We start from the raw sequence: 19,058 nt of genomic DNA, 5'->3' as shown, positions 1-19,058 counted from the left end.
TGATAGTGGGTCCACTGTCCAGTACGGACAAATGTTAAATGGAGTTGTGGTGTGTTGGTGGGTATGGTACTCACCCGTCTGGCAGGTCATTGTCAAACAGACGGCTGCAGTCCACCACTGGGCCTCCTGCGCCTATCCTGTCTCTGGACTGCAGGCTCACTTTGGACACACAGACACATTCAGATACACATAGGAGAATGACTAGGTGGTAGAATCTCACTCGGTTCATGTCCTCTCATACCAGAGATGAAAACGGAACTATTTTAAAACTGTGTATTGCTGTAATGCAAGTGGCCTGACCAGTCCCGAATCCCAGTTCTGGAAAGAACCGGAGAAGTGAGTGGAGGGCACGTATCAATGCTAGACTCTATGTCTACTGTAGCTAGCTAACCCTGTCCTCTCTGCTACCACCCAGGCTGTTCAGTGCCCATGTTGGTGGGTCAGTGGTGCTGTGACTGTCTGTCACCAGGCCCTGTGGTGCAGATGGAAGTGCGGGCCGTCTGAAGTCAGAGTGAGGCGCTCATCAAGCCTGGTGTCAGAGGCACGGCACGCTCAGGACCAGCGCTCAACGCTTTACACACCAACAAATCACTGGGAAAATAAGTCACCCAGCAGGCTCAGGTTACTGGAGGGAGCCTACATGGTGTTGGGAGGGTTTCTTGTTCTCTTTCCTAGTTCTATTTCTATGCGTGGTGGTATAGTGAGGTCTTATCAGCATGATAAAAACAACTGTGGTTAGTCTGAGGTTCTAATAATGGAGTGGCAACACTTCAGGTACATAACAGTGTTACGTGAATGTACATGAGTGTGTGGTGAAAGTCTGTGTGGCCTGCTGGTCACCGCTGTACTCACCCACTATCTGACCCCTCACTGTATCACTGTCATTGAGGCCTAGCTTGTTCATGTCCAATCTCTGATCTGTGGAGGAGAGAGGGGAAGGAGGAGAGTGGGGGGAGAGAGGGGAAGGAGGAGAGCGGGGAGAGAGAGGGGAAGGAGGAGAGCGGGGAGAGAGAGGGGAAGGAGGAGAGCGGGGGGAGAGAGGGGAAGGAGGGAGGAGAGAGAGGAAAGGGGGATCGATCACTGTCTGAGAGACATGTAAACTAGCATGTGTTGGGAGGGTTTTTGTCCCCGCAGACAAGTGCCTTTGCTCTGTATCGTTTACATCACCCACAGTGAATTCCTCTCCCCCCTCCCTTGGAGGCTGGGTATGGGATATGTACGGTTCCTCTCCCCCCCGCCCTTGGAGGCTGGGTATGGGATATGTACTGTTCCTCTCCCCCCTCCCTTGGAGGCTGGGTATGGGATATGTACTGTTCCTCTCCCCCCTCCCTTGGAGGCTGGGTATGGGATATGTACTGTTCCTCTCCCCCCTCCCTTGGAGGCTGGGTCTGGGATATGTACGGTTCCTCTCCCCCCCTCCCTTGGAGGCTGGGTATGGGATATGTACTGTTCCTCTCCCCCCTCCCTTGGAGGCTGGGTATGGGATATGTACTGTTCCTCTCCCCCCTCCCTTGGAGGCTGGGTATGGGATATGTACTGTTCCTCTCCCCCCTCCCTTGGAGGCTGGGTCTGGGATATGTACGGTTCCTCTCCCCCCCTCCCTTGGAGGCTGGGTATGGGATATGTACTGTTCCTCTCCCCCCTCCCTTGGAGGCTGGGTATGGGATATGTACGGTTCCTCTCTCCCCCTCCCTTGGAGGCTGGGTATGGGATATGTACTGTTCCTCTCCCCCCTCCCTTGGAGGCTGGGTATGGGATATGTACTGTTCCTCTCCCCCCTCCCTTGGAGGCTGGGTATGGGATATGTACTGTTCCTCTCCCCCCTCCCTTGGAGGCTGGGTATGGGATATCTACTGTTCCTCTCCCCCCTCCCCTGGAGGCTGGGTATGGGATATCTACTGTTCCTCTCCCCCCCTCCCTTGGAGGCTGGGTATGGGATATCTACTGTTCCTCTCCCCCCCTCCCTTGGAGGCTGGGTATGGGATATGTCCTGGAACAGATGGTCGGTAGAGTGGCCATGGACCGTAAAAAAATCACTGAGCATCGGTACCGAGCAGCCTGCAGTTCACTACAGAGGTCAAACATTTGACAAATCTCTGCACAAAGCCGGCACTATTCCACCCAGACTGAACATGGTCATGAAACCCTGCCAATGTCTGGAAACTCTTTGTCTACGTTCTCAGCCCAGGCTGAAAAACAAAGCAAAAAAAGGGCCAAAGAAATGTCAGGAATACCACGTTGCCTGCAGACATGAGAAATGCCACTATCTGTTCACTGTTGTCTGAGTGTCATGCAGATCAGCTCAGGATGTGCGTCTAGACTAAACAGGGACCAAAACATGGTCGGTCAAACCATTACAAGACTGGGGCAATGAGCGTGCACACACAAACCCAAAGCCCCCTAAAAAGCCTGTGGACAGGACACAGTGGAACAACATACACTTGAATAAGACCACAACCGAGGGACATAACAAATCTATGCTTACATTTAAATAGCTATACAATTATGCATGTCTGAGTAAAATGACCAGATGTCTAGATTTGCCAACCGAGATAAACGGAGGTTAGTCACTGTGGCGCATGTGTGGAGGGTGTGAGGAGGGGGGAATGAGAGGAAATGCAGAGGCAAACTACTCACAGCTGAGGCACAGGGTTCGGGTTTTCCAGGAAAACAAGTGTCAGGGGCTTCTAGGAAAAGCAGTGGGATTTTGTCCTTTTTCCGTCTACAAGACCATAGCAGGCCTATCAGCATAGTATACATACAGTGTGAGGGGGAGGCCCTTTGGTAAAGCCATCACTGGGTCCCTGCCTGGCTGCCACTGCTGCGTTGGCTTGGAGCACCAAGCCTCAATCTCATTTAGCCATTTGCTTCTGACATGACACGTTTACAGTGATTGTGGGCTGATGCTGATTGTCTTTTCCTGTTCTGGCACTGCAGAATGTGACCCCTCTCACAACCTGGTCTGTGCCCTGTCAGGAATAAGGAGAGAGTGTGCGCATTTGTGAGGGTACAGCTCAATGTGTCACTGTGACAGGAGAAGGGGATTATTAGCCTGTGACTCCGCTAGCCTGCGACTCCGCTAGCCTGCGACTCCGTTTGTGGGACAGACAATTTTTAACTAGACAGACATTACCTCACAGCATTAAATACACACACATGCACACTAATTCAATCAGGTAGTCCTTACAGCCGGTGTCTTTGAGGCGGTTGATGGCGTTGGATAGAAGGCGTACACAGCCCAGGAAGCCAGCCCCCTGCTTCTTATGGATCTTCTTGTGGTTCCACACGCTGATGGTGATGGAGTCAGACTTTCCAATATATCTGAGGAGAGAAGAGAGAGACCAGTCACATCCAATGTACTGTAGATGTTACTAAAGCCTGTGTGAATGCACTGTTCCAATAGGCCAGTCTATGCCTGGATGTCCCCGCTGGGGAGGCACACATCCGCTCGGGGCTGCCTGTCACCGCGGGCTACGTCCCCACAAGAACACAGTCAGGTGTCTGAGAGGGATTTTCCACCCGACGTCTGTGAATGTGCGACTCCCGACCCCGAGAGTCTGGGTACGAGACGGACGAACACAGACAGATCCTGTGAGTCATAAATCATCCAAAGACAGCCCTTCGACCCAAAATGACCCAGAGGGAGAGAGAAATGAAAGAGACAGGGAGGAGGAGAGGCTGAAAGAGGGATAGAAAGAGGGATAGTGTAAGTGAGGAAAAGAAGGAGAGAGTGAACAGTTGAACCATGACATTACTCCCTGACTGCCTCTGTTATCACTCTGTGTGTGTCAGTCGAGGCCTGGGTATTAAACTCACACTACGTGAACCTGACGTGGCACATCTGTTCAGCCCGGTACCCTTCCTCAGTGTAAAACTAATCATCCATACAGTTAGCAGACTGCATCCCACTATAATTACCATGCTGCTTACAGAAACTAAAGGGATGTGAAACAATGGGGCTGTGAGTAAGATGTCTGGACATTTTGAGTGGAAGCCAAATGCCTGTCTGGGGTGCTATCTGAGAGCATTAGAATGCAGGACAGATTTGTAGGGGGGAATTATTACATCCAACACAGATCTGGATATGATTATTGTATCAAATAATAAGGGCAGTAGACTAGACATTGGATTAAGCTTTTCAAAACAAGATACAGTATGTTTACATACACTATACACATGCCAAACATACCAAACTCTCAGATAATATGATTACTTGTAATAAGATAAGAGTTTCTCCTCTCAGGCCATCTCTATGTTATGTCTCTGGTTGGTTGAGGTACAGTATATGGCATATTGTATGGCAGTTGGTGCTAGGCAGGCCAGGCTGTCACACTTCCTCAGCAGGCAGGATAGGACCAGCTGCGCCCTGGGGACACTACCGCTACCTGTTCCCCCAGTCCCCATAGCAGCAGAGATGGGACAGAGAGGGACAAGGGCCTGGGCCAGGCTATGGGACCAAAACATTGTGCACGTGTCTTTTCATACCAATATTTGTATCTATGAAGTTATAGGAGATTAATTATATATATCAGTGATGTGCACAATACGGAAGTGGTCTGACGAAGCAGATGCTAAGCTACAGCACTGTTTTGCTAGCACAGGCTGTAATAAAAGGCTAGAGCTGCCGGTTTCAATGAGCAGGACAGTATTCCGGACGCTTATAAGAAATTCTGCTACAACCTCCAACGTGCCATTAAACATGAAATTTGCCAATACAAGACTGAGATTGAATCCTACTACAACTGCTGACGCTCGTTGGATGCGGCAGGTCTTGCAAACTATCACGGGGTACAAAGGGAAACCCAGCCACGAGCTGCCTAGTGACGTGAGCCTTTCCAGACGATACAAATGCCTTCTATGCTCGCGTCGAGGCAAGCAACACTGAACCATGCATACAGTTCATTGACTATAGCTCAGCATTTAACACCATAGTGCCCTCCAAGTTTATTACTAAGCTAAGGACCCTGGTACTGAACACCTCCCTTTGCAACTGGATCCTGGACTTCCCGACGGGCCACCCCCAGGTGATGGGGGTAGGCAACAACACATCCACCACGCTGACCTTCAACACGGGGTGTGTGCTTAGTCCCCTCCTGTACATGCCCCCATCCACATCCACGGGACTGTAGTGGAGTGGTGAAATTATCATGGTCTACACTAGAAGTCGACCGATTAAGATTTTTCAACGCCGATACCGATTATTGGAGGACCGAAAAGCCGATACCGATTAATCGGCAGATTTATTTATTTTTTATTTGTAATAATGACAATTACAACAATACTGAATTTATTTATTTTTTATTTTATTTTACCTTTATTTAGCTAGGCAAGTCAGTTAAGAACAGATTCTTATTTTCAATGACGGCCTAGGAACAGTGGGTTAACTGCCTGTTCAGGGGCAGAACGACAGATTTGTACCTTGTCAGCTCGGGGATATGAACTTGCAACCTTTCGGTTACTAATCCAATGCTCTAACCACTAGGCTACCCTGCCGCCCCAATGAACACTTACTTTGACTTAATATAATACATCAATAAAATCAATTTAGCCTCAAGTAAATAATGAAACATGTTCAATTTGGTTTAAATAATGCAAAAACAAAGTGTTGGAGAAGAAAGTAAAAGTGCAATATGTGCTATGTAAGAAAGCTAACGTTTCAGTTCCTTGCTCAGAACATGTGAACATATGAAAGCTGGTGGTTCCTTTTAACATGAGTCTTCAATATTCCCAGGTAAGAAGTTTTAGGTTGTAGTTATTATAGGAATGATAGGACTATTTCTCTCTATACCATTTGTATATCGTTAATCTTTGACTATTGGATGTTCTTATCGGCACTTTAGTATTGCCAGTGTAACAGTATAGCTTCCGTCCCTCTCCTCGCTCCTCCCTGGGCTCGAACCAGCAACACAACGTCAATTAGCGCGCGCTAACTAGCTAGCCATTTCACTTTGGTTACACGAGCCTCATCTCGGGAGTTGATAGGCTTGGGGCGGCAGCGTAGCCTAGTGGTTAGAGCGTTGGACTAGGAACCGGGAGGTTGCGAGTTCAAACCCCCGAGCTGACAAGGTACAAATCTGTCGTTCTGCCCCTGAACAGGCAGTTAACCCACTGTTCCCAGGCCGTCATTGAAAATAAGAATGTGTTCTTAACTGGCTGACCTGGTTAAATAAAGGTAAAAAAAGAAAAAAAGGCTTGAAGTCATAAACAGTGCAATGCTTGACACACAACGAAGAGCTGCTATCAAAACGCACGAAAGTGCTGTTTGAATTAATGTTTATGCGCCTGCTTCTGCCTACCACCGCTCAATCAGATACTTGTATGCTTGCATGCTCAGTCAGATTATATGCAACGCAGGACACGCTAGATAATATCTAGTAATATCATCAACCATGTGTAGTTAACTAGTGATTATGATTGATTGTTTTTTATAAGATAAGTTTAATGCTAGCTAGCAACTTACCTTGGCTTACTGCATTCGCGTAACAGGCAGTCTCCTTGTGGAGTGCAACGAGAGAGAGGCAGGTCGTTATTGCGTTGGACTAGTTAACTGTAAGGCTGCAAGATTGGATCCCCGAGCTGACAAGGTGAAAATCTGTCGTTCTGCCCCTGAACGAGGCAGTTAACCCACAGTTCCTAGGCCGTCATTGAAAATAAGAATGTGTTCTTAACTAACTTGCCTAGTTAAATAAAGGTATAAAAAAATATACAACAAATAAATAAAACATTTGGCAAATCGGCGCCCCAAAATACAGATTTCTGATTGTTATGAAAACTTGAAATCTGCCCTAATTAAATCGGCCATTGCGATTAATCGGTCGACCTCTAGTCTACACACACCAACACAGTCGTGAAGGCACGACAACATCTCTTCCCACTCAGGAGGCTGAAAAGATTTGGCATGGGCCCTCAGATCCTCAACAGGTTATACAGCTGCACCACCGCTTGGCATCTGACTGCAAGGCGCCATCCAGGACCTGGACGCCAGGGAACTCGGCCCCAGTGATGTAGTGGGCCATTCGCACTACCCCCTGCAGCACATTGCGGTCGGATGCCAGTCACGGGCAGGCCTTCAAAATTGTCAAAGACTCCAGTCGCCCAAGTCATAGACTCTCTGCTACTGCACGGCAAGCGGTACCGATGAACAAAGTCTGGAACCAACATGACCCTGAACAGCTTCTACCCCCAAGACAAATAGTTAACCAACTAACCTAGACTACCTGCATTGAGCCTTTTTGCACTAACTCTTTTGACTCATCACTTATGCTGCTGTTACTGTTTATTGTCTATCCTGTTGCCTAGTCACTGTATACCTATGTACATATCTACCTCAAATACTTCGTACCCCTGCACAACGACTTGGTACTGGTACCCAATGTACAGTGCCTTGCGAAAGTATTCGGCCCCCTTGAACTTTGCGACCTTTTGCCACATTTCAGGCTTCAAACATAAAGATATAAAACTGTATTTTTTGTGAAGAATCAACAACAAGTGGGACACAATCATGAAGTGGAACAACATTTATTGGATATTTCAAACTTTTTTAACAAATCAAAAACTGAAAAATTGGGCGTGCAAAATTATTCAGCCCCTTTACTTTCAGTGCAGCAAACTCTCTCCAGAAGTTCAGTGAGGATCTCTGAATGATCCACTTCATGATTGTGTCCCACTTGTTGTGGATTCTTCACAAAAAAATACAGTTTTATATCTTTATGTTTGAAGCCTGAAATGTGGCAAAAGGTCGCAAAGTTCAAGGGGGCCGAATACTTTTGCAAGGCACTGTATATAGCCAAGTTATCGTTACGCATTGTGTATTTATTACGTGTTTTACTTGTCTATTATTTCTCTATTTTCTTTCTCTCGGCGTTGTTGGGAAGGGCCCGTAAGTAAACATTTCACTGTTAGTCTACACCTGTTGCTTTCGAAGCATGTGACAAATATAATTTTATTTGACATATTATACTTCTTAGTATACTTCTTCCACGTCGTCGTGGAAATGACTGGACCAAGGTGCTGCGTTGTGAGCGTACATTTTCCTTTATTTATGTAAATGTCGCCAACAAGAAATCGATCGTGAAGCTTACTAGGGCTGTAGTGCCACTAACAAAGATAACTACCCACCAAATACAAAGGACAAAAGGCTGCCTAAGTATGATTACCAATCAGAGACAACGATTGACAGCTGTCCGATTGAGAACCATACCCGGCCAAAACATAGAAACAGAAAACATAGAAATAAAGAAACTAGAATGCCCACCCTTGTCACACCTTGGCCTACCCAAAATAGAGAATAAAAGCCTCTCTATGGCCAGGGCGTGACAGTATAAATGTAGTTTGAAGCGTGCTGAACAAGAAACTGATAGGTTTGTCCCCTGGTTTGTCTCTAATAGGGCTACAGAGCTGTATTACAGTCCAGTCTGTCTGCTCCACATACTTTAACTGGGCTGGATAGGAGTCGAGGAGAGGCAGTTTGCCAACGAGATACAGTCTGCTATCCTTGGCATACAGGCCACTTCCGCAACAATGCTGGCTGGGGTCAGCGGTCACAGGCCAGTCTGTTGGTCAGACCACTGACAGCACCACTGATGAGGCCCTGACGTGTCAATGTTGCCATGAGCACATACACTTCCTCACGCTGTGCACATAACACCAATGGAAAAAAGCTTCAGTGCCAATTAAGCAAAGGCTTTTCTGTCTCTGCTGAGCATGAGCAGCAGGTGTTTCAAACACCATTTGAATATGTGTGATTGTGCTCAGCTACCCTCAGTCAATTAGACTTCACACACTGAGGAGAGTCCATGTGCCTTAGCATGGAGTAGTAATCCTTAACCCTGACACACAGAGGGAAGGCACCTAAAGGTTTAACATAGTCATTAACAGGAAGAAACACAGGCAGGTTCCAGGTGATAAAAAAAACTGGAGAGGTGTGTGTGCGTGCGTTTGGCTCCGTCTTGGGAGCACACAGGTCGATGTCCTCCCATCCATCACCGTGTCCAGCACTCTCTCTCCTCCACAGTGGGACTGACTGACTGAGGGCTGTGTAATTCCCTCCTGTCAAACAGGACATGAACAGCTAATTAAACAGCCATGTTGGGAGAGGGTCTGGTATCCTGAGCAACCAAACAAACGGAGACATGTGCTTCCTCTTTCTGTTACCTACGCGTGACGCCTGGATAAACACTGGGCAAATACTGGAAACTTTCACTCCCCCCCTCTTTTTCCAGGTTGTTTTCACAAGACAAGCAGTCCTTGGGAAAAGCAACACGGGTGCAACAAGACATGCACATATCTGCCCAAAAGGTAAAAGGCTTCTGAGATTAGTTTCCCTCCCCACGGTTCTATTTAAATGTTTTTCTTTTTCACGTTAACTACCCCAGTGGAGTTGTCATTGCTGGCCTACAGATAAGTGAGAGGACAGACATAAACACAGCTTACTGTAAGGCATTCAGATCATGCAGAATCAATGTGTGACACATCCCTAATGTCCACTTGGCACATTGGAGTTGGGTGAGGGAATGCTTAGATCACAGGTGGGGCCTTAATTGGGGAGGACGGGCTCATGGTAATGGCTGGAGTGGAATGGTGGAATGGTATCCAAAATATCAAACGCATAAATTCCATGTGTTTGATGCCATTCCAATCGCGCTGTTCCAGCCATTATTATGTGCTGTCCTACCCTCAGCAGCCTCCACTGGTGTAGATATAGCATAGAGGGCACTTGTGATAGTTATAGAGAGGGGCCACAGTTCAGCAGAATGCTGGTTCATTACTAAATCAGCAGGTTAAGGTAAGGTTTCTGTTAGATACACGGTTTCACATCTAGTCACAGCTGCTTCTATATGAATGGTATGTCAAGCGCAAGCTCTGCACTATCCATTATGTTAGTTGAGTGATGAGGGGACTCACAGGTCGTAGTGCTGGTTCCACTTGGGGTCGAGGGTGTTCTTCACGGTGTCTGTGGAGTGACATTGTCCTGAGCCATCCACCACCACTTTGGCAAAGGGATCAGGGAGGCCTACAGGGAAACACACACACACACACACACACACACACACACACACACACACACACACACACTCAGCACACTGGCCTGGCCAAGGACATACTGTACTAGGAGAAAATGTTACAGGCATCACTCCATCATTATTTGATGATTTCATTATGCAGATGGAAGTGAGACTATCTGGTTTCTGAAAGGGGGAAAAGGGGTCATCTGAAGAAAACTACTTTCGATGAATAACATTCTATGACAGTCTAGGAATGGCTGATGTGTGAATCTGATAGTGTGACTGAACCTGAGCCGAGTGACTGATATCTAGAGATACGGGTGGACATGATATTGACCCTAATAGACAGACCTGAGCGACCTGTTGGATGACATTTACCTGCACATAGCCTGGGTGTGGTGGACACACAAGCTCACGGACACACACACACATATGCCATGCAGGCCCACACAAACAAAACAAAACTGCACTTAGAAATACATCTCTCCGTATACATAAACACACTATCCCACAGAGACAAGTCTGCGTTGCTGCCACACAAGGCTGAGTTCTCTCCACCCAGGCCCTGACTGAGTGAGTGTTTACTCGGCCCTTGAGTGCTGGAATGGGAGGAATGGGCACCAGAGAAACCACCTGAGTCAGGGACCTTAACACACTCCCTCTCCATGACAGCCTGACCCAAACACACCCAAACACTGGGGCCACTATGGACACCTAGCACACACTGGAATGTTGTGCTGTTTCACTCTGAAATGGACTAGCTTTAAATGTCAGTATAAAGTTTTTTGATATCCCATATTTAACCTTCACAGAATTTCCCCAATTAGGCACATTTGGGCAGAGTTATACATAATTTTGAACAGAAATGCAATGGTTCGTTGGATCAGTCGAAACATTTGCACATACACTGAAATTGCGCCTAACCTGGAAAAATACATTGTGAAACTTCTCTTGCATTTCAAAGATGATGGGGATGATGATCTTTTACCAGATCTAATGTGTTATATTCTCCTACATTCATATCACATTTACACAAACTTCAAAGTGTTTCCTTTCAAATGGTATTAAGAATATGCATATCCTTGCTTCAGGCAGTTAGATTTGGGTATGTCATTTAGGCGAAATTGAAAAAAAGGGTCCGATCCTTAAGAGATATTTCAGACCCGTGTGACTCAATGCATGAAATGTGAATGAAACAAAGGGAATAAAATAGTCCTAGTTTTATTAGTAGTTTTATTGGCTAATATTGATAATAAGCTACATCATTGTGACGTGGTGCGCTCATTTTTCTCGTTGATGGTGTAGTGTAGTGATTGGTTAAGTGTGTTAGCATGGCGTTCTGCTGGTAGGGAACTCTAGCAGCTGGCAGCAGGTCCTCTTTTATCAGCTCAAATTGACCCACATTTCACATTTCTCACGGGGGATACATATCTCACACTGCAGACATCAAAGCCCTCAAGCCCCCTGACTATGAAACTATAAAGCCATTTAACATGGAGTCGAGGATCAGAAACACAGCTTTCACTGGGTTACTTACGAAAGAAATCTTTCTTCACCAGGTTTTTGGCACAGAGGACTGAAAGAGAAGAGGAGAATGAGGTGTTATTTTTAATCGTTGCCGATAGACATATTACACACTGACAGGCTGTTGTGATCGTGTGGTTACATCACTGCCAGGGGAGAGAGGTTATGCAGGGCTGAAGTGATACACTGCTGCTCAGGGAACTGAATCGAAAAGCGCTCCATCTTGGATATGGATAACCCTGGCTACATTACATAAGCAGCAAGAGCATTTATTTTATAATGTGTAATGTAAGACAAGTAATGTGACTTTTAGGTGATAAAGAAAACACATGAACATATATCTTTAGCCAGACTGGATTGTGCTAGACCCTATATCTCCACATTTGAGTGTGTGTACTGATCATAAGTCATTTCCAAGATGGCGTAGCAGTCAGACGTCTTTGTCTTCGTCCTGTCGTGTCCCTTGTATATCTATTTTTACATATTTTTCTTCGCATATCTTTAAAAAATATTTTCCTAAACCTCAACTTCTAAATACTCTGCCTCACCCAATGTGGCGTGGATCTGCTTTTTCTAAAGTATTTCTATTTACTTTGGATATGGAATCCCTCAAATGAAGCTAGTCAGCTAACTACCTACCAGCTATCAATTAGCAAACCATTGCTAGCGGTCTTCAGCTAACCTTTAGCTCGGAAAGCTATCGCCAGTTCGAACAACGTGACTCAAACCAGAGCATAACAGACCTATTTCTCTCCACATCCCTGGATTCCTGCCGCAAACTCTTGAACATTTTCATCTGGATCTTCGCAACTAGCTAACCGCAATCCCGGGTGACAACTCCTGGCTAGTGTTTCCATCACGGAGCAAGGCATCAATTAGCCTGAAGCTGACCCGGGCAGGGCTCCTGTGCTACCACCGAAGCCCACTCCTGGGCTACAATATCCAGACCCTTCTACTGCGGTACGGGGCACGGACCCCGCCGATCCTCTACGACTGGAATACCGACATAATCTGCCCGAGGATTCCAACAGGCCCCTCAGGCGCGACGCCCGCTGAAGGCCATTCTGCTAACCTGCTAGCTCACCTAGAGCTACTTGGACACCTACTAACTCTGGTCTATCGACGTCACCGCACGAAGAGGCAAAAACGACTTACCCCATCGCAACGCTCCCCAAGGCTAGCTTGCCTGCCCCGCCTGCTAAACTCGCTAAGCTTGCCTGCCTCGGTCTGCTAACTGTCTAGCTGTCTCCCGGTTGCTAACTGCTAGCTTGCCTGCCCCGTGCTGCTAACTGCTATCCCTGCTAATTGCTGCTTGCTGCCCCGGTCTGCAACTCTGCTATCCCCTGCTAACTGCTAGCTTGCCTGCCCCGGTTTGCTAACTGCTATCCCCTGCTAATTGCTAGCTTGCCTGTCCCGGTCTGCTAACTGCTAGCTTGCCTGCCCCGGTCTGCTAAATGCTAGCTTGCCTGCCCCGGTCTGCTAACTGCTATCCCCTGCTAATTGCTAGCTTGCCTGCCCCGGTCTGCTAACTGCTATCCCCTGCTAACTGCTAGCTTGCCTGCCCCGGTCTGCTAACTGCTAGCTTGCCCGCCCCGTTTGCTAACTGCTAGCTTGCCCGCCCCGGTTTGCTAACTGCTATCCCCTGCTAATTGCTAGCTTGCCTGTCCCGGTCTGCTAACTGCTAGCTTGCCTGCCCCGGTCTGCTAACTGCTAGCTTGCCCGCCCCGGTTTGCTAACTGCTAGCTTGCCTGCCCCAGTTTGCTAACTGCTAGCTTGCCCGCCTCAGTCTGCTAACTGCAAACTGCTAGCTTGTTTAGCCCCGGCCTAATAACTGTTAGCTTGTTAGCATCGGCCTGCTAACTGTCTGAATCGCCGTGTCCCCAGTCAGCCCAACCACTCACTGGACCCATATGTTCACTTGGCTACGCATGCCTCTCTCAAATATGAATATGCCTCGTTCATTACTGTCCTGGATAGTGATTACTGGCTTATTTAACTGTGGAGTCTCTAGCCCTGCTCAATATTCCTTAACCAACCATGTTGTTCCGCCTCCTACATGCGATGTGATGACATCACCTGGTTTAAACGTCTCTAGAGACTATATATATATATATATATATCTCATCATTACTCAATGCCTAGGTTTACCTCCAATGTACTCACATCCAACCTTACCTTCATCTGTACTAGAGGTCGACCGATTATAATTTTTCAATGCCGATACCGATTACTGGAGGACCAAAAATAGCCGATAACGATTCAAATCGGCCATTTTTATTTATTTGTAATAATGACAATTACAACAATACTGAATGAACCCTTATTTTAACTTAATATAATACATCAATAAAATCAATTTAGCCTCAAATAAATAATGAAACATGTTCAATTTGGTTTAAATAATGCAAAAACAAAGTGTTGGAGAAGAAAGTAAAAGTGCAATATGTGCCATGTAAGAAAGCTAACGTTTAAGTTCCTTGCTCAGAACATGAGAACATACAGTGCCTTGCGAAAGTATTCGGCCCCCTTGAACTTTGCGACCTTTTGCCACATTTCAGGCTTCAAACATAAAGATATAAAACTGTATTTTTTTTGTGAAGAATCAACAACAAGTGGGACACAATCATGAAGTGGAACGACATTTATTGGATATTTCAAACTTTTTTAACAAATCAAAAACTGAAAAATTGGGCGTGCAAAATTATTCAGCCCCTTTAAGTTAATACTTTGTAGCGCCACCTTTTGCTGCGATTACAGCTGTAAGTCGCTTGGGGTATGTCTCTATCAGTTTTGCACATCGAGAGACTGAAATTCTTTCCCATTCCTCCTTGCAAAACAGCTCGAGCTCAGTGAGGTTGGATGGAGAGCATTTGTGAACAGCAGTTTTCAGTTCTTTCCACAGATTCTCGATTGGATTCAGGTCTGGACTTTGACTTGGCCATTCTAACACCTGGATATGTTTATTTTTGAACCATTCCATTGTAGATTTTGCTTTATGTTTTGGATCATTGTCTTGTTGGAAGACAAATCTCCGTCCCAGTCTCAGGTCTTTTGCAGACTCCATCAGGTTTTCTTCCAGAATGGTCCTGTATTTGGCTCCATCCATCTTCCCATCAATTTTAACCATCTTCCCTGTCCCTGCTGAAGAAAAGCAGGCCCAAACCATGATGCTGCCACCACCATGTTTGACACTGGGGATGGTGTGTTCAGGGTGATGAGCTGTGTTGCTTTTACGCCAAACATAATGTTTTGCATTGGTGCCAAAAAGTTCAATTTTGGTTTCATCTGACCAGAGCACCTTCTTCCACATGTTTGGTGTGTCTCCCAGGTGGCTTGTGGCAAACTTTAAACAACACTTTTTATGGATATCTTTAAGAAATGGCTTTCTTCTTGCCACTCTTCCATAAAGGCCAGATTTGTGCAATATACGACTGATTGTTGTCCTATGGACAGAGTCTCCCACCTCAGCTGTAGATCTCTGCAGTTCATCCAGAGTGATCATGGGCCTCTTGGCTGCATCTCTGATCAGTCTTCTCCTTGTATGAGCTGAAAGTTTAGAGGGACGGCCAGGTCTTGGTAGATTTGCAGTGGTCTGATACTCCTTCCATTTCAATATTATCGCTTGCACAGTGCTCCTTGGGATGTTTAAAGCTTGGGAAATCTTTTTGTATCCAAATCCGGCTTTAAACCTCTTCACAACAGTATCTCGGACCTGCCTGGTGTGTTCCTTGTTCTTCATGATGCTCTCTGCGCTTTTAACGGACCTCTGAGACTATCACAGTGCAGGTGCATTTATACGGAGACTTGATTACACACAGGTGGATTGTATTTATCATCATTAGTCATTTAGGTCAACATTGGATCATTCAGAGATCCTCACTGAACTTCTGGAGAGGGTTTGCTGCACTGAAAGTAAAGGGGCTGAATAATTCTGCACGCCCAATTTTTTAGTTTTTGTTTGTTAAAAAAGTTTGAAATATCCAATAAATGTCGTTCCACTTCATGATTGTGTCCCACTTGTTGTTGATTCTTCACAAAAAAATACAGTTTTATATCTTTATGTTTGAAGCCTGAAATGTGGCAAAAGGTCGCAAAGTTCAAGGGGGCCGAATACTTTCGCAAGGCACTGTATGAAAGCTTGTGGTTCCTTTTAACATGAGACTTCAATATTCCAAGGTAAGAGATTTTAGGTTGTAGTTAATATAGTATTTATAGGACAATTTCTCTCTATACCATTTGTATTACATATACCTTTGACTATTGGATGTTCTTATAGGCACTTTAGTATTGCCAGTGTAACAGTATAGCTTCTGTCCCTCTCCTCGCTCCTACCTGGGCTCGAACGAGGAACACATCGACAACAGCCACCCTCAAAGCATCGTTACCCATCGCTCCACAAAAGCCGTGGCCCTTGCAGAGCAAGGGGAACAACTACTCCAAGTCTCAGAGCGAGTGGCGTTTGAAACGCAATTAGCGCGCACCCCGCTAACTAGCTAGCCATTTCACATCGGTTACACCAGCCGAATCTCGGGAGTTGATAGGCTTGAAGTCATAAACAGCGCAATGCTTGAAGCACAGTGAAGAGCTGCTGGCAAAACGCACAAAGTGCTGTTTGAATGAATGCTTACGAGCCTGCTGCTGCCTACCATCGCACAGTCAGACTGCTCTATCAAATATCAAATCATAGACTTAATTATAACATAATAACACACAGAAATACGAGCCTTTGGTCATTAATATGGTCGAATCCGGAAACTATCATTTCGAAAACAAAATGTTTATTATTATCGCATATACCCTGACTCTGCGTGCAATGAACGCAAGAGAAGTGACACAATTTCACCTGGTTAATATTGCCTGCTAACCTGGATTTCTTTTAGCTAAATATGCAGGTTTAAAAATATATACTTCTGTGTATTGATTTTAAGAAAGGCATTGATGTTTATGGTTAGGTACACGTTGGAGCAACGACAGTCCTTTTTCCGCGAATGCGCACCGCATCGATTATATGCAACGCAGGTCACGCTAGATAAACTAGTAATATCAACAACCATGTGTAGTTAACTAGTGATTATGATTGATTGATTGTTTTTTATAAGATAAGTTTAATGCTAGCTAGCAACTTACCTTGGCTTCTTACTGCATTCGCGTAACAGGTAGGCTCCTTGTGGAGTGCAATGAAAGGCAGGTGGTTAGAGCGTTGGACTAACGTTAGTTAACTGTAAGGTTGCAAGATTGAATCCCCGAGCTGACAAGGTACAAATCTGTTGTTCTGCCCCTGAACAAGGCAGTTAACCCACCATTCCTAGGCAGTCATTGAAAATAAGAACGTGTTCTTTTAACTGACTTGCCTAGTTAAACGAAGGTGTAATTCTTTTTAACATAAAAAAATAAAAATAATCGGCCAAATCGGTGTCCTAAAATACAAATTTCCGATTGTTGTGAAAACTTGAAATCGGCCCTGATTAATCGGCCATTCCGATTAATTGGTCAACCTCTAGTCTGTAGATGACTTGAATCTATGCTATCGTGCCCAGAAACCTGCTCCTTTTACTCTCTGTTCCGAATGTGCTAGACGGCCAGTTCGTATAGCATTTAGCCGTACCCTTATCCTACTTCTCTGTTCCTCTGGTGATGTAGAGGTTAATCCAGGTCCTGCAGTGCCTAGCCCCACTCCCCAGGTGCTCTCATTTGTTGACTTCTTTAACCATAAAAGCCTTGGTTTCATGCATGTTAACATTAGAAGCCTACTCCCTAAGTTTGTTTTACTCACTGCTTTAGCACACTCTGCCAACCCGGATGTTTTAGCCGTGTCTGAATCCTGGCTTAGGAAAACCACCAAAAACCCTGAAATCTCCATCGTCAACTATAACAATTTCTGCCAAGATAGAACTGCCAAAGGGGGCGGTGTTGCAATCTACTGCAAAGATAGCCTGCAGAGTTCTGTATTACTATTCAAGTCTGTACCCAAACAATTCAAGCTTCTACTTTAAAAAATTCACCTTTCCAGAAACAAGTCTCTCACTGTTGCCGCTTGCTATATATCAAATCAAATGTTATTTGTCACATACACACGGTTAGCAGATGTTAATGCGAGTGTAGCGAAATGCTTGTGCTTCTAGTGCCGACAATGCAGTAATAACCAACAAGTAATCTAGCTAACAATTCCAAAACTACTACCTTATAGACACAAGTGTAAGGGGATAAAGAATATGTACATAAAGATATATGAATGAGTGATGGTACAGAGCGGCATAGGCAAGATACAGTAGATGGTATTGAGTACAGTATATACATATGAGATGAGTATGTAAACAAAGTGGCATAGTTAAAGTGGCTAGTGATACATGTATTACATAAAGATGCAGTAGATGATATAGAGTACAGTATATACGTATACGTATGAGATGAATCATGTAGGGTATGTAAACATTATATTAGGTAGCATTGTTTAAAGTGGCTAGTGATATATTTTACATCATTTCGCATCAATTCCCATTATTAAAGTGGCTGGAGTTGAGTCAGTGTGTTGGCATCAGCCACTCAATGTTAGTGGTGGCTGTTTAACAGTCTGATGGCCTTGAGATAGAAGCTGTTTTTCAGTCTCTCGGTCCCTGATTTGATGCACCTGTACTGACCTCGCCTTCTGGATGATAGCGGGGTGAACAGGCAGTGGCTCGGGTGGTTGTTGTCCTTGGTGATCTTTATGGCCTTCCTGTGACATCGGGTGGTGTAGGTGTCCTGGAGGGCAGGTAGTGTGCCCCCGGTGATGCGTTGTGCAGACCTCACTACCCTCTGGAGAGCCTTACGGTTGTGGGCATCAATCTAAGCTTGATGCCCTCAATCTCACACAAATTATCAATGAACCTACCAGGTACAACACCAAATCCGTAAATACGGGGACCCTCATAGATGTCATCCTAACTAACTCACCCTCCAAATACACCTCTGCTGTTTTCAATCAAGATCTCAGTGATCACTGCCTCATTGCCTGCATCCGTGATGGGTCTGCGACCAAACGACCACCCCTCATCACTGTCAAATGCTCCGTAAAACACTTCTGCGAGCAGGCTTTTCTAATCGACCTGGCCGCGGTATCCTGGAATGACATTGACCTCATCCCGTCAGTAGATGATGCCTGGCTATTCTTTTAAAGTGCCATCCTCACCATCTTAAATAAGCATGCCCAAATAGATATTGTCCTTGGTTCACTCCAGACCTGTCTGCCCTTGACCAGCACAAAAACATCCTGTGGCGTTCTGCATTAGCATCGAATAGCCCCCGTGATATGCAACTTTTCAGGGAAGTTAGGAAAAAATATACACAGGCTAAGGCTAGCTTTTTCAAAAAGAAATGTGCATCCTGTAGTACTCAAAAAGGTTCTGGGACACTGTAAAGTCCATGGAGAATAAGAGCACCTCCTCCCAGCTGCCCACTGCTCTGAGGCTAGGAAACACTGTCACCACCGATAATTCCACAATTATTGACAATTTCAATATGCATTTCTCTACGGCTGACCATGCTTTCCAC

General features: G+C 45.6%; 1 protein-coding gene across 2 annotated transcripts in view; it reads right to left on the bottom strand.

The window, feature by feature from the left end:
* LOC109892006 (E3 ubiquitin-protein ligase SMURF2-like) overlaps nucleotides 1-19,058 on the bottom strand; it is a 72,795-nt gene that overhangs the window by 21,428 nt on the left and 32,309 nt on the right. Inside the window, exons 2-6 of one of the 2 annotated variants that reach the window (XM_031827749.1) lie at nucleotides 11,542-11,580; nucleotides 9,904-10,012; nucleotides 3,188-3,321; nucleotides 853-918; nucleotides 75-159 (exon numbers count right to left, since the gene is read on the bottom strand). In XM_031827749.1, the coding sequence (XP_031683609.1) occupies nucleotides 75-159; nucleotides 853-918; nucleotides 3,188-3,321; nucleotides 9,904-10,012; nucleotides 11,542-11,580 (433 nt within the window). Of the gene's footprint in view, nucleotides 1-74; nucleotides 160-852; nucleotides 919-3,187; nucleotides 3,322-9,432; nucleotides 9,489-9,903; nucleotides 10,013-11,541; nucleotides 11,581-19,058 lie in introns of those variants that run through there. The other variant, XM_031827750.1, reaches the window with a different exon arrangement.

This window comes from Oncorhynchus kisutch, linkage group LG6, assembly GCF_002021735.2.
Source record: "Oncorhynchus kisutch isolate 150728-3 linkage group LG6, Okis_V2, whole genome shotgun sequence".
Lineage (NCBI taxonomy): Eukaryota > Metazoa > Chordata > Actinopteri > Salmoniformes > Salmonidae > Oncorhynchus > Oncorhynchus kisutch.
This window is presented reverse-complemented; position numbering and strand designations above follow the sequence as displayed.